The following is a 15,135-nucleotide window of genomic DNA, read 5'->3' as shown; positions in this document are numbered from 1 at the left end:
GCTTCGAGTAATCTGATAGACTAGACAAAATTTTAGAAAACTGAAGACTGCTCTAAAGGTTAAAATTCTGTGTTATGGCTTAAATTTAGTTACGTTATTATTGTTATTTGGGCTCTATTAACAACGGTAACCGAATATTTTGATATTCGAGTAAAGTTATTTTCTTATAACCATCAATTTAGAACCAACTTGAATATATAATAGACCTACAATATAACAAACAAACACAAATAAAGTATTTTTATCCTACTTTCCTTCATCATTCATTCTATTTCCTATGCTCTTCATTACTAATAGGCTCGCTATTATTTAAGCATTATTTAAGCAGATAAAATGCTATAGTTCTATCAAAACTAAGTGGCACTGAACAAGAGAGAGTATAGATACGAGTGCACATACATATACATCATACACACTCTCTTTCTCGGTGCCACTTTGGTTTGATTGAACTATATATTTGGTTGCTTTCTTAATACATGTACCAATAAATAGAAAGAACAAAGATGGATTGATGATATATAAATATATTTATTTATATGAAAGAGTAAGGACAGGTATTAAGAAAAATTTCGATTGCCCTAGGGCAGATGAAACTACCCTGATATTAAAATGGTGAGAGAAAAGTTCCAAAATTTCCTTTTGTTTGGGCGTAGTTTCGTTTGAGAGTTAAACAAAAGCCGTTAAAAAATCAGATAAGTCTGTTATTTACACGCTTTTATAAACTTGGTATGTATCTATTACCATGCTGATCAGAATCTTTAGGCTTAATGATTAACTAAAAAATCTTTAATGGTGGAAGCGCAGATAACATTCCATAATATCAATAAAAATTAAAAACACGCTTTTCTTATTAGCTTTTGTAATTAAATTTAATTCACTGAAACGTTGCTTTTGCTTACTTCTCCATACACACGTTCTAAATTAACATGATATTTAGACTTAGAAGTTAACTTAAGTCACAGGTTACAGCTTTATTCTACATTTATGAGCCCTTGGAGAATAACTTGATAATATGTAAATATAAAAGTATTTTGATATAAAATATAAATTTTGACAGTTAAAAAGAATATTTTTATTTTCAAAAAGAATTTCTTAACATTCAAAATAAATATATTTAATATATATTGTTTATAAGAATGAATACAAAGTATTAAAATAACAAGTAAGTATAAATATAAGAAACAAAGTATTTATAAATAAAATGACAAACATGTAACCCTGTTTTGTTGTTTGTTTATTTGTTATCTTATCAAATAATCTAAACTGTCACAATAATTACAGAAAACAATTCATTACTATCATATCTTTTTAAATACAATAATATACGTATTACATACATATAGAGCTTTAACAAAAACGTTTTAACCGATTATATTATTATAGATAAACTTTTTATCAAATACAATTTAATAATATTATATCGAATCTTTTAAATTTTGTGTGTTATTTGTGTGTCAAAGTAGCAAAAAACCGATAGAAGAAAAAATTTAAAAACTTAAAATAGTTAACTTGAAATAAAAATAACTAGGTTTATACCATGTATATGAAATATACCAAGGTAGGTATACTAAGTTTAGTCCCAAGTTTGTAACGCTTAAGAATATTGATGCTATGAACAAACTTGGTATAGATGGTTATCAAATCACCTTTTAGTCCATTTCCGGTTGTCTGTCGTCTGTCGTCTGTCCGATTACTCAAAAACGAAAAGAAATATCGAACTGAAATTTTATATAGCGTGCTTAGGACGTAAAAAGTGAGGTCGAGTTCGTAAATGAGCAACATTGATCAATTAGATTTTGGGTTCGTAGTACCCATTTTGTAAACCGTTAAAGATAGAACAAAAGTTTAAGAGTATAAAATGTTCCTTATAAAAAAATAAACAACTTTTGTTTGAAACATTTTTACGTAAACATCACTGTTTACCCCTGAAAGCGCAAATTATGCGCAAATCGTATAGTATGTATTATATGGGAATATCAGTTGTATATGTATGACATGTATGTATGTGTAATGTTACAGAGTAATAAACAAACAATTAACTCAGTCAATTGTTTGTTTTCACTTGTTTTAAGTAAATTTAAGTACATTATAAGTGGAATAAGTAATTGAAATTTCATAATTTGAAATAGAAATAATCAACATAATAGTTAAACCCGACCAAGCTTCGCCATGGCTTTGTTTGATTTTAATTATCATTTCAATTAGTTTGAAATATTCTTTCCTGTGAAAACTTCCTGGTGCAAAGTATTTATAAATACTTTTGGATATAAATGTAACGAACTGTAAAGAGAAAATCCAGCAAACTTTTTTTGCTTTCCTTTTATACTATTTAGAGATTAGAAATCTTATTCCAAGGAAAACAGATTGTTAATCTAAGTAGGTACATTTATTAATCTTTGAAACAATAACCTCTAATTATATCACGAAACATTTTATTTTGAAATAAAATCTAGTGAATTAATCCAAACATTGTAAAAAAAATGAAATAAAGAAAATTTATGAGTAAAATTCACGAGATTTTTAACACAACAAGGAAAAGATTTAATCATGCCTACCTGAACAACTTGAAAGTGGGCATGTGTATTTGCACACCCTAAATAATGCAAATGTTTTACAGATTTTCAGATAATTTATAGACGAGGGTTGACATAGTTTTAAAAATAAATACTTTTTTTGTACAAATTCTACATTCATTTCAATTCTACATCCAAGTTCTACAAATTCGAAATTTCGTTACATTCAAAGTATTGTAAAGACTAGAAATTCAAAAATATATTAGAAGTATATTAAATTATTACAAAGAAGGCAATAAAAATTGTATAAAAACCTGCCGATATTAATTAACCTTAGCTAAAAAATGTAAAGAAATTGAAGCTTTTTGTGAAAATTAGAAATATGAGAAATATTACATAAAAGAAATGCATAAGGTTCTTGAAGCAACTTAAATCATATGTTTATGTAATATTACATAAAAAATAGTGCATATTAATTTGTTTTGGAAAAGTTTTTCTTTTGAAGTCAGTTTTCTTTTTGTTAAACTTTTTTTTTGTAATTTTTAGTGAATCTGAAGTACACTAACTAATTTGTCACTAAAAAAAGAATCATCGAAATCGGTTGGCGTCATATTGAGTTATTCGTCCTTTTGTCGTGCATACTTAATGCAAATTTAAGACTTTTCTGGTTTTCTCATGGATACCGTTGTCAGACCTAGACCAAAATAAAATAGGACCACACGGGAAGCACCAGCTTTCAAATAGATAAAGAATCATCAAAATCGGTTCACCCAGTCGAAAGTTCTGAGGTAACACACAAAAAACAGTCGAATTGAAAACCTCCTGCCTTTTTGTTTGAAGTCGATTTAATACACCAAAATCTGCTTTAAAACATTGTTTAAGGGTTGATTTTTCATAGTTATAGCATTGGCTTAGCGAATTTCAAGTTTGTAACCATTTAAAGTTAATTTTTTTGTTTAAACTTGGAGTTTTCAATTACTTTTGCTGGCATAAGTCTTTCGGTAAACAAGTAATAAATAACTTATATTGAACTATAAATCTTTTCTTGACTAAACGCATTATAAGTTATGAAAGTGTAGCAGACAAGCAAACATCAGAATTATTTGACGAGGGTTTAATGAATTTACAATTTATAGTAATAGAACGTAAAAATTTTTAATACGATTAAATTTCAGCCCTCTAAAACTTTTTGTAATTATGACCATAGATGAGGGAGTAAAATCTGTAATTTATGGTAATTTCAAATGTCAAATTAAATGAAATTTTTTTTTTCAAAATATATTTTTATAAATTATAGTTCATGTGTTATTCTGATATATCAGCTATATTGCTGTACAGTTTCATTAAAAACCATTCGCTAGTTTAAGCGTGAAAGCGTAACAAACAAACAAACAAACATGCTTACTTTTGCATTTATAATATATAGAGTTAGAGATAGGGTTATATCCATATTGGTAATTCAGAAGTAAAAGTACTGTATATTTTTAAATAATGACAAATACTAACACAAATTAAAAAATAAAATAAAATAAATTATATCCAATAATAATGTATTAAGACTTACAAATGCGTACGCATAATTTTATTCTCTTTATTTTTTTTAAATATACCTTATATGTATATTATTTTATATACGTATATTATATATGCCAACGATTACTGTAAATTACCAATTTTCCGGTAAATTTATTTCTTAAGTGGTTTTGTCTTTTTTAAGAGCAGTTGTTTTTTTTTTGAGTATATTTAATATCTTCATTCTCATTTATTTATCAATAAATATGTTTTCTTATTTAAATATATGGAAAATTTAAATATTTTAAAAATATTGTATATATTTATACGTTTAAAAATGATGTAGTACCAGTAAAATTTACAAAATTTAAAAAACCCCCGACAAATGCGATTTGTTCCTTGTAAACCAATCAATCTCTGTTCAATGTTCTCAATCAAGTCGGTTCAACCGTTTTGAGGCTACGAAGCCACTGAGAAACACATAAATGTACATAGATAAACACTTTAAACTTATAACACTCCTTCTTAAATCATTATCAAAGTGATAGTCAGGGACATCAGATGAGATGAAAAGGATACTTAGAGAGATCATTTTTTACCATGCATATATGTAATGTGCAAGGTATACTAAACTTAGTATACCTTGCATATTACAACAAACGTTACAAACTTGGGACTAAACTTAGTCCCAAGTTTGTAACGCTTAAAAATATTGATGTTAAGCAAAAAATTTTGGTATAGGTGTTCATAAAATTACCTAATTAGTCCATTCTCGGGTTGTCTGTCTGTCGAGTTCGTAAATGAGCAACATAGGTCAATCGGGTCTTGGTTCCGTAGGACCCATCTTGTAAACCGTTAGAGATAGAACAAAAGTTTAAATACAAAAAATATTCCTTATAAAAAAATAACCAACTTTCGTTTGAAACATTTTTTCAAAAACATCACCCGTTTACCCGAGAGGGTGTAAATTGTATAGTGTGTAATTATGGGAATATCAGTTATGTATGTGTGTGTAATGTGATAGAATCATCAACACTGTCTATGCATGGTATTTCAGTCCATTGTTTGCTTTCACTTGTTTGGGACAAATTTTTGGAAATATTTTAATTGAAATTGAAATATTTGAGTTGAGTTTGTTCTTTTGAATTATTGTTTTGAATTATCTAATTATTTTACCATTTCACTTTTCAAAATGAATTGAACCAGATTTATTTGACCATTCATTTCCATAGTAGGTAATTATTTATATGTTAAAATTAAAGAATTTTGTTTGTAGCATGAATATGTCTGAGTGCTACAAACTAATCTTAATATATCCTGTATTAAAAATGCAAGTTAATTCTATACTATTACAGCATCGGCTTTAAGTGATAACAACATCGTTTCTTTGCATCAGAAATCTCTAATAAGACTTAAAGATTATTGTAATATTCTAAGAAAATAAAGTATATTGAAATAAACACACATTTCGTTTCAAATTATCTTTTTGCTTTTCTATCCAATTTGATTAGTTTAATTAGATAGCGCGTTTTATTTTACACACATATCAAGAAACATATATACATAGCATTACACAATTGAAATGGATAAAAACAATTAGTATTGACAAGTAATTGATTTGTATTGAATCTTTTATTGAATTCTCCATCTTACTTTGAACATTGGTAGCATTTATTCTATTTCGAATACTTTCCTGCATGTACGAATACCAATATTAAAGTTGTTTTCCATTCAAAAATTTAAGAATGCGTTTAATGTTAAAACAATGATTTTAAGTTTTAAAAGGCTTTAACTTTTTCAGATTCTCTGATAACAAAAATACCATTTTTACAAATGGCATGTTTATGTTTGCCTCTTTTTGTATTTTCAAATTGGCAGAAAGTTACTAATTTCCAGTAAACCATAAGGCTGAATGATTCATACGACTGGCTTTTTTTAGGAATACAAAATTTACCGAATTTAAATTCAGTTCTTTAGGACATCCTTCCCAAAAAAAAGCAGCTTGGAATCGCAAGTTTAGGTAAATCAACTTATTTAGAGCTGTACTAATATATCTGATATCGAGTTGTAAAACCTTTATGGTCATCCTGTATACCACTATAAAATCGACTTTAATTCACTGATTTAGAATTCGTTACAAGTGAAATTTACAAAATTTAAAAAACTCCCGACAAATTAATTTAGTACGGAACCTTAAACTCGTACTTGAAACATATTTATGAAGACTCTGCCTTAAATTACCGTTTTTCATAAAGTCTTTTACAAATTAAACCGATTTTGATCATCATCGTCAATTTTTTAGTTTTTTCTGGAACGAAACCCTCAACGCGAACTTGAAACCGAGCTATGAACACTCTACATTAAATTACCTTTCAAACTAAACCAAAAAAATCGGTTCATCCGTTTAGGCGCTGCGATGCCACAGACAGACACACACTCATAGCAGTCAAACTTATAACATCCCTTTTTTAAATTCGGGGGTTAATTAAAATATGGCCCTTGAGTAGGAAGTGAAATTGAAATAAAAAATGTAATTGAAACAGAACGTAAGAAAAAGACTGAGATTTTTATACAGAACGGTCGAAAAGAAAGTCCAAGCTATAAAGGAAATTTTATGAAATAAAGGGCTATTTAAATATTTCCATGATCAGCCACTAACACTTTTGCTAAATATTTTCAATTCTTATAAAGCTAAAGAAAAAGTCAATCTTTTAAAACAATCGTTATTTTTTGTTTATTTCTTAAAATACCTCGAGTAAAACAAAATACCCATAAATACATGAAACACTCATGCTAGTAAAATGTTTTTGATTTTAAAATACATAAAATGAAAAATATGATGTAACAATAATAATTTGGAAATAAAATTTTGTGATAATATAATATTATATTCTTTTACCGTTAATAAACCATTCTATTTTTTAATACCAATACAGATGTAACCTTAAAAAATATACGTATATCCATCCACAGTACGTTAGCACAAGGTGGTGCAAAAATAATCCATCATATCGAAAAATACTAGCATATGTCTGATGAGGCGGAATAATTTATCCTCTGGCTATAAAACACTAGCCTTTGCTCCCAACTGTCTGCTCTGCGGCATATTTATTTTTATTAAACAGCTTAAGGAGATTGTAAACCTACAGTATTGTAAACAAGTTTTGGTTTATTGCACAGTACATACATATAAACCAAACACATGCTTTGTAGTGAAATAATGAATTATTTTAAGCTTTACAATACCACGCAACCACAAAAATATATAAAATATTGTGTACAAGTGCTGCTTATAAATTTGATAATATAGATATCGCTCTTCAATCATCAATACACTAACTATAGTCGTTTCTGTTCATCAAATGATGGATCTTCGATGAACTCATAATTAAATTTTGATTTTATATCATCAGCAACCTTATATTTTTATGGTATTATACTAAACTACAAGAATGTCTAAATTTTTGGATTTAGAAATATCCAATTGAAAAGGATAACCGATATGATTCATCAATTTTTTCAGCCAACTTTGAACGATAAAATAATAATAAAAAGCCCGATAACCTAGAAATTTTTGAGATTTTTGGAAACTTTGTTAATCATAAAATGTATTTATAAAGTTTTATTGAAATCCCTTGTATTATTCAATCCTTGCAAATCTCCTTAAATAAGAGTTCAAATGATCGTCAAAAATGTTTGAATAGATGAGTTTAGTAAGGTAGTGTACGCAAACCCACACTATCAATCTTACAGCAAGGTTTACCGCTAAAGGTTACTTCTGAGACGTTTAAACTTTTAGTAAATAAGTTTTTATATAAGAAAAAGTGCTTTCGACCTTTTTAATAAAATATTATTTTAATTAAGTAATTTGAGAAATATCTGTAGGCTGAGTGATCAACTGGAGAATTTCAATTGATGGAATTAGAGAAATTGAAAAGGATCAGAATCGACCAAGAGTGAGTGTCCAATGCCAAACTTAACAATATTGCACCCGTATCTTTTACTCACTGAGTTGAAACTTTCTCAATTACCTTTGAAATACTTGTGTGACCGAGAATATCCAGTAGCAAAACTTTGAAATAGCCTTAAAGGATTCTCTTTTAAATAAAAAAATTCAGAAAACTGTGGCAAATGTTAAGGGTTATAATTATAATCATTATCTTTATTTTGACGACACTTTAAGTGATCTTTTCTAAACAGTGTAAACCTTCGTTTTCTTCATGATCAAACTTTCTTCTTTCAACCCCTTTTCATCAATCTTTTGTGAACATTTAAGCGTTTACGTAATGAGAAAAACAATGTTTAATATTTCATACAGAAATACCCTTTAAAAAAAAAGTTTTTCCTTTGCACACCTTGTAAATTGGTATTATTACATCGTATGTAGCACAAATTTTATACAAGTCAATAATAAATTTTTATATAGCCAAATTGTTCTCATGTATACATACTTTTAGATATTGACTTTATTACAGTTTTCCGTTTTGATGATTTGAGAAAAATTTTAGGTTTTTTTTCTGGGGTTTGAGTAGATTGGCAGTACCTTAGGTATATATCTTGTTGTTGGTATGTAAAATATTATTAATAATAATATATTATGCATCATAATAATATTATATATTATAGGTTATATTATATATCGTTAACCTGTATTATATAGTCAAAGGGGTGGTAGAAGTGTGTGTTTTTGTCAATAGTTCTTATACCTAGATAGAGAGTATATTATAATGTTGGTAAAATCAACTAACGATACCGTGCCATGTCTAATATAACACAGTAAAATTGACGTTTTCCCAAAAGAACTTATTAACCGAAAAAAAATGTTAGTATATGTAAAAAATCCACTTAAAATTATTTCCGGATTCAGTGAAACAACATGGTTGGTGATTGTAATTACGAAAATCATTTTTTCCCGATTATTTTCAACACCCGAACTTTTATAGAAGTTTGTAACAATAAAGTAAGCATTCAAAAACATATAAAAATTTAACGAAAAATTGCGGTTTTTGTTTTATAAAATATAGTAAATCTCGCATTATTGCAGTTAGTTCAAAAGATTGTCCAGCTTAAAATGTACGTGCTGTATCTATTTATATATATATGACAGTACAATAACTTTCGGTTGGTGCATGACATTATTATAATAGCAGAGTCATGCCGTTGTTTTGGTGGTACACATGTTTGTTTTATTTAGGAAAACTATGTATTTTTTTAATATTATTTATTAGTCCATTGGGAATAAAATATTATTATTTTGTAACATACTCAATATATGGTTAACAAACCGACCCCATTATTTAGAAATGGAATCAAGTCTGTTAAGCTAAGCAAAAATAAAAGCACACCAATTCAATTTTAGTTAGGATACAATTTTTATCAATCCAGTTAGGCTAGGTTAGATAAGAGTGGCTGTCCTGGGGTGGGACACACTTAGACCATAATGTCCGTTGTAATACCGAAAAAGGGTTGGCCCATCCCCGGCCAGGAGTGCTTTGACGTAGACAGACTTTAGGCTGGAGACATCGTCAAAGAGAGGCGGGGTCAAGTAAGTACATCTCCTCATGGCAAGAGCTGCACAGTGAAAGAGAAGTGCTTTGACACTGTGACAGCTCCTGCAGTAGTCGTGTATTAATCCAGTTACTGAAAAAGAAAATATTGCTGCCAACGACACTTATCCAGTATGTCCAACAGGACTATTCCAGAAGCCCACAAGAATCGAAAGAATACTGTATTCAAAAAAAAAGAAAAATCATGCCGAGGGAAGGCTTTACCAATCTCTGAGATGGATTTCACCAACCTCAAATTTAATGTTAACCGTACAAGAACAGCTACAATGAATTAATGAAACGAAAGCAGTAATTGGAAAATAATATCAACAATTTCAACTACAATGGTTAAAAAGTTTTGAATTTTTTTTGTTACCTTTATGTTGAACTTTGAAATTTTATGTAAAATTAATGGCGTTACAGTCATAAAAAGAGTGTATAAACTTTATTAGGATACGCTGTATATTACCTTCAAATAACTTTTACAAATTTTCATACTAAAAATCGAACCAAATCTATAAATCGCATTGCACGTAATTCAAAGACTAAGATATATCAATGATCCGTTTTCTGGAAACATCTCACATTTTATTTCTTTCAAAAAGAAAATTTTTAATACAAAATATTGTATAAGAGAATATATACAGTTTTACGTTTGACTCTTCATTTTCCAGAAAAAAGGCGTTAATATTTTGATTGAAGCCTTTTTTCGGTCAATATTTAGTAATATTTTTACAACCAGTCTGTATTGTAAAATTTTTAATCTTGTATTCTGCCGTTAACTTGTGGTTACCCGTCATCTCCACTAAGTTGCAGTTTGTATTGTATTTTTTTATTTTTGTATATTTTGCAGTCGATACCATGCTATTTTGTTGGTATAGGCTATAATAAGTTTGAAAAACTACCAAATTTACTACTAAAAAGGTATTTTAATAATTTTAAATAATATAATAAATCACTAGGTGATTTTCTAGAATATAATGAAAAAAATAATAATTTGAACATTGATCGTTGATTTTAATTGAGCTGTAATGAATTTAATATATGCGCTACATAGCTGATAATATATATTCCATGTTATAACTTAATTGACTTTTCTTTCGTGTATAAATAAACCGAGAGCTGGAGACAGAAATTATATGTTATTCGAATCGCGTCAACTCTTCAAAATTTTTATTAGGTACTACTACTGGACAATAATTGAAATGAATCATATCGAGAATTTCATGTAAACGTATTCTTAAATTTTGTATGTTTTCATTGATTTTTTGTCTGTTGTATATGATAAACAAATGACGTTGCAGTGGAAATTGGAGATTTTGAAAGTGAAAAAAGTATGTAAATTTAAGTAAAAATAAAATAATTTTTCAACCTTTTAGAGAGTTAGAAAAAAAAATTTTGTGCTTTTCATTTAATATATGCAGCAGGCAAGAAAAAAGCATTAAAAATATACGAAATTCGAAAAATACGTTTCAGCCTTAAGATTGTAGAGGTAATAAACCGTAATAAATAGTCCATTTTAAAACAAACAAAATCATTAACGATATACGTGATTTGTTTAGGCTCTATAGCCTAAGTGTGTCCTTCGTGGACAGCCAATATAACTGAACCTAACCTACGTGATTTGTTCGAACCAACATTTCTGTTAGAAGCTTCTGCGGCTGATCTAAAATATAAAATAAATGTATTGTTCAGTGCACATTGCGTTTTTAGGGCATAATTATATGTATAGTCAATAATAAAATTGTACAAAAATAAAGTACTATTAGTTAGTACGTTATAAATTAAAATTCACTCGATGAAAATTATAATTATAATCAAAAACAAAACGTTATCCCTTGAGAAAAACAATTTAAACGGTTGTGTTTCAAACATAATTAATTAATCATTATGAACTCAACTGGGATATCTTTTTTACTCCAAGTTAAGGGTGTCACCTCATATAAATTTAAAATAATATACCTTTATATAAAAAGTTAAAAGTTGATTGAAAACTAACATACGATTGAAAATGAAACGTGTCGTCTTAAACTCCTTACTTAACTTTGATTTCCCACTCTTTTTAATAGGTTCCTATTGTGGAGGGTATAAGCCCAAATAACCACTTCTTTCGCTATTACGTGTGAAAAATAAACAGCATTATGTAAAAAAGTAAAAACGTTTCAATTTCCCCGAATATTGTCAGTTTTAAAGAATTGTAAAGTTTATCATCGAAAAATCAATTTTTAAAGCTAAAAGAGTCCGTCACAAACGAGTATGTCAAAATTATAGGAAGGTTTCTTATTATTTTTAAGTACGGAACCCATAAAATGTCTGTATTTATTACTATTAGAATATCTCATGATTCACGACCCGGTTTTGTTTAAAAAAAATTATATATCGAGACATTAATTTCAATTTTTTACTAGTTACAGCTACTTTCAAACTAATATGATTTATTCCAACGAGATTCGTGTAAAAGTAATGCAGTATAGTCAAAATTCGTTTATTCAAAAAACTGAACTGAAAATCTAAAATAGAATATGTTTAAATTACAAATAAATGACAAAATTTTAAATACTATTTTTGAAACTACCCTGCACCAACACCAAAAATACTTATAGATTATCAGCTAGTAACAGAATTCAATTTTTATTTTTTTTTACAGTTTGTCAATGAATAGTGACATATATACAGACAAACGCAAAAAAAAAATATATATATAATAGCATATATGCATAGTTAAAACTTAACATTTGTTTCTAAAACAAAGAGAAAAAGTCTGCCATTCATTTGAATAAAAATCAAGACTGTTCAATACACTAAAAGTAATTGGCAGACGGTTTTCTCGTGTAAAAAGCATCGACATAACAATATTAGTTAGTAAAAAAATATTGATTTGTTAAAATGTGTACACGGGAAAATTGTGTGCCAGTAAATTTTTAGTGTATTGAACAGTCTTACCTTTTATTCAAATGAATGGCAGACTGTAAAAAGTTGTTCTCTTTGTTTAACAAACAATTTTTTCTATTTTTTGTAGCTGTAATATGCCCCTATCATTGGCAAACAGTGAAAAATTGATTATTTTTTCTGTCACTAGCTGACAGTTTATTATCATTACTGCGGAATTCGCAAGAAAATGGTTAAGCTATGAGTCTAAAAATTAATAAGACCTTATCCATATAGTTTCCAAATCAACAAAATCAAGATTCTTTTCAAATCAAGAGCAAATAATAAAGATTTTAATACTTTTAATATCCAATTGCAGCACCTTATTACATAATCATTATAAAAACTAATAAGTGAACGGTTTTCAGAACCTATTGCATGTGCTAACAACCACCTTCCGGTAGCAGTAAAAAAGAACTATTGTCTTTTGGCTAAAACTAAGCTGTACTATTGTAAAACTAAGTTGTTATATCGAATCATTTCAATCATTAATTCAAGTGAGGGTTACAGATATTTAACAAAGTTCGAACTTTTTAAGCTTTAAAGAAAATTTTGATGAAAAGTTGCATATCAGATGATATTTCCCATGGATTATATGTTCAAATATAATCTTAAATAATTATTTGCTCTAAAACAGTATGTCAAAGGTGCCTCTAAAAATTAAAATTTAATCCATGGACTATTGATGGGCAACATTCATGGATTCAGTAAATTCATTTTTTTATATATTTATTACTTAAATGGCGAATTAACTTGAAACTATTGAAATGGCGATATAGCCTAAAACATTTACACAAATATATTTGATTTATGAGAATATCGTCATTAACTGCGTTTTATTAAAAATTTAACATACCCTCTCACCATAAATAATAAAATTATCCAAAATTTTAATATTATTACAACAGTGCTAAGTTTGTTAACTAGAATGTTACAATAATGGCCTTAAAAAGTGGCCAATCTAAATTGTTTGAAGTTTTAAAGCTGTACGATGTATTTCGAGTAAAATTTGGACAATACTTTACAGGCCAAGATCAATTTTTGGCATTTTCGTTCATATCAATCTTCTTGGACCGTTTATCAAAATCAATGCATCATTAAAAAATTTTTTTCTGAGCACTTCACGGTTAAATTCAATGAAATTTGAGCGTTTTTCATAAAGTTTTCTATTTACTGAAAAATAGAATAGGATTAATTTCATAAAAACTACTTGATGTAAGTTTGATATAGAAGCAAGCTGTGGTTTTTATATAACTCATAAGAAAATACGTGTGTGTGACAATCAGGTATGAAGTAACTTTAAAATCACACTTTTCATATTAAAAGTTAACCTAACATTTAAAATAACAAAAATAAAAAAATTACAAAAATAATTTTTTGAATAATCACTTAAAATGTCAAAGGGCATGAGTTTCAAATATCTACTAATTGGTTTCCTAAATATAACACTGCGATCATAATAGATAATGCTATCCTTGTTCAATTACTACACAAAAGATAATATTTCATTTTCATATCATAATTTTTATTTAAAAAAATAAAAGAAGACAAACAAATACGGAATGCAATTTAAACCATACAAAATAGTTAATTTTTTATTCTATAAAAGTCATTGTAATTTACAATTGATATTGTTTTATTAATGAGATAATGGTAGTAATCGATATATTCAGATTTTATTTACAAAAATAAATAGTTGTGCTTTTTTTAATAAATGAATTTTAAAAGTAAAATTAGGTTTTGTAAATTTAAATGTTAAAACATAATTCACTAATAATTTTTCATTGCTGTGTGTGGCTTAAGCTCTGCAATGAAGTAATGTGTTATGTGTGCTACTATTAATCTTATTAATTGCGTCACGCGATTGTTTCACTTTCATCCAAAAATCTGGACTCATTTATAAATTTAATCACTACAATTTTTAGTAAAATAACATTTTCTATTTGCAAATTTGTGTATAGCTCAAAAATACACTATATTCGAGCTAAACTTTACAATTTTCTAGATTTATATAAAAAATACACTAAACACTTCAAATTTTTTGCATTAAAAAACCGATAGAATTTTTTTTTTTATGTAAGCATATTTTCATTCACATAGCTCAAGGTGCCCCCTTATACTCCACTATAGACACAAACAAGATATCCATTCCATTCAGTCGTAGCTCCTATGGTTATACAGATTCAAATCACTTCTTTTTAAAGCTCAAAAAACAAATTCTGTGTAAAAATATGGTTAATTTTAACAAAAAAATTAACTACTTACGCGGCATCATAGACGGGAAACCTGGTGCAAAAAATTACCACCAGGGTAAGCAGGAGATAGGGCGCCGCCCCTCGGGGGGGCTCGGCCATGACCGCCGGAGGCTCACTACACGTGCCGGTCACCACAAAACGTAGCCATGTCGGGCCTTGCCGCTCGCTAGACTGACTAGGGTGCCACGGGACAAACAGCTCGTAGCTCCTGCTCACTGCCACTCCTAGAGATTGGTTCTATTGCGCAATTGTCCTCTTATCATACGTTAAACGCATGCGTGACAATCGAATAAAATAACACACAAGCTCATTTTACTACATAACAAGCATATAGATAGATATACACAACATTATACTTCTATACCATAGATGCATGTATAT

General features: G+C 28.2%; 1 protein-coding gene across 3 annotated transcripts in view; it reads right to left on the bottom strand.

Moving 5' to 3' along the window:
- The window catches only part of LOC123296488 (gamma-aminobutyric acid receptor subunit beta), a 231,181-nt gene extending 216,267 nt beyond the window's left edge, over positions 1-14,914 (bottom strand). For all 3 annotated transcript variants that reach the window (XM_044877972.1, XM_044877973.1, XM_044877974.1), the window contains exon 1: positions 14,765-14,914. In XM_044877972.1, coding sequence (XP_044733907.1) covers positions 14,765-14,853 — 89 coding nt within the window. In that variant the 5' untranslated portion in view covers positions 14,854-14,914. The remainder of the gene's footprint in view (positions 1-14,764) is intronic.
- Between the last annotated feature and the right edge of the window lie 221 nt (positions 14,915-15,135).

Source organism: Chrysoperla carnea, chromosome 3 (assembly GCF_905475395.1).
Source record: "Chrysoperla carnea chromosome 3, inChrCarn1.1, whole genome shotgun sequence".
NCBI classification, from domain to species: domain Eukaryota; kingdom Metazoa; phylum Arthropoda; class Insecta; order Neuroptera; family Chrysopidae; genus Chrysoperla; species Chrysoperla carnea.
This window is presented reverse-complemented; position numbering and strand designations above follow the sequence as displayed.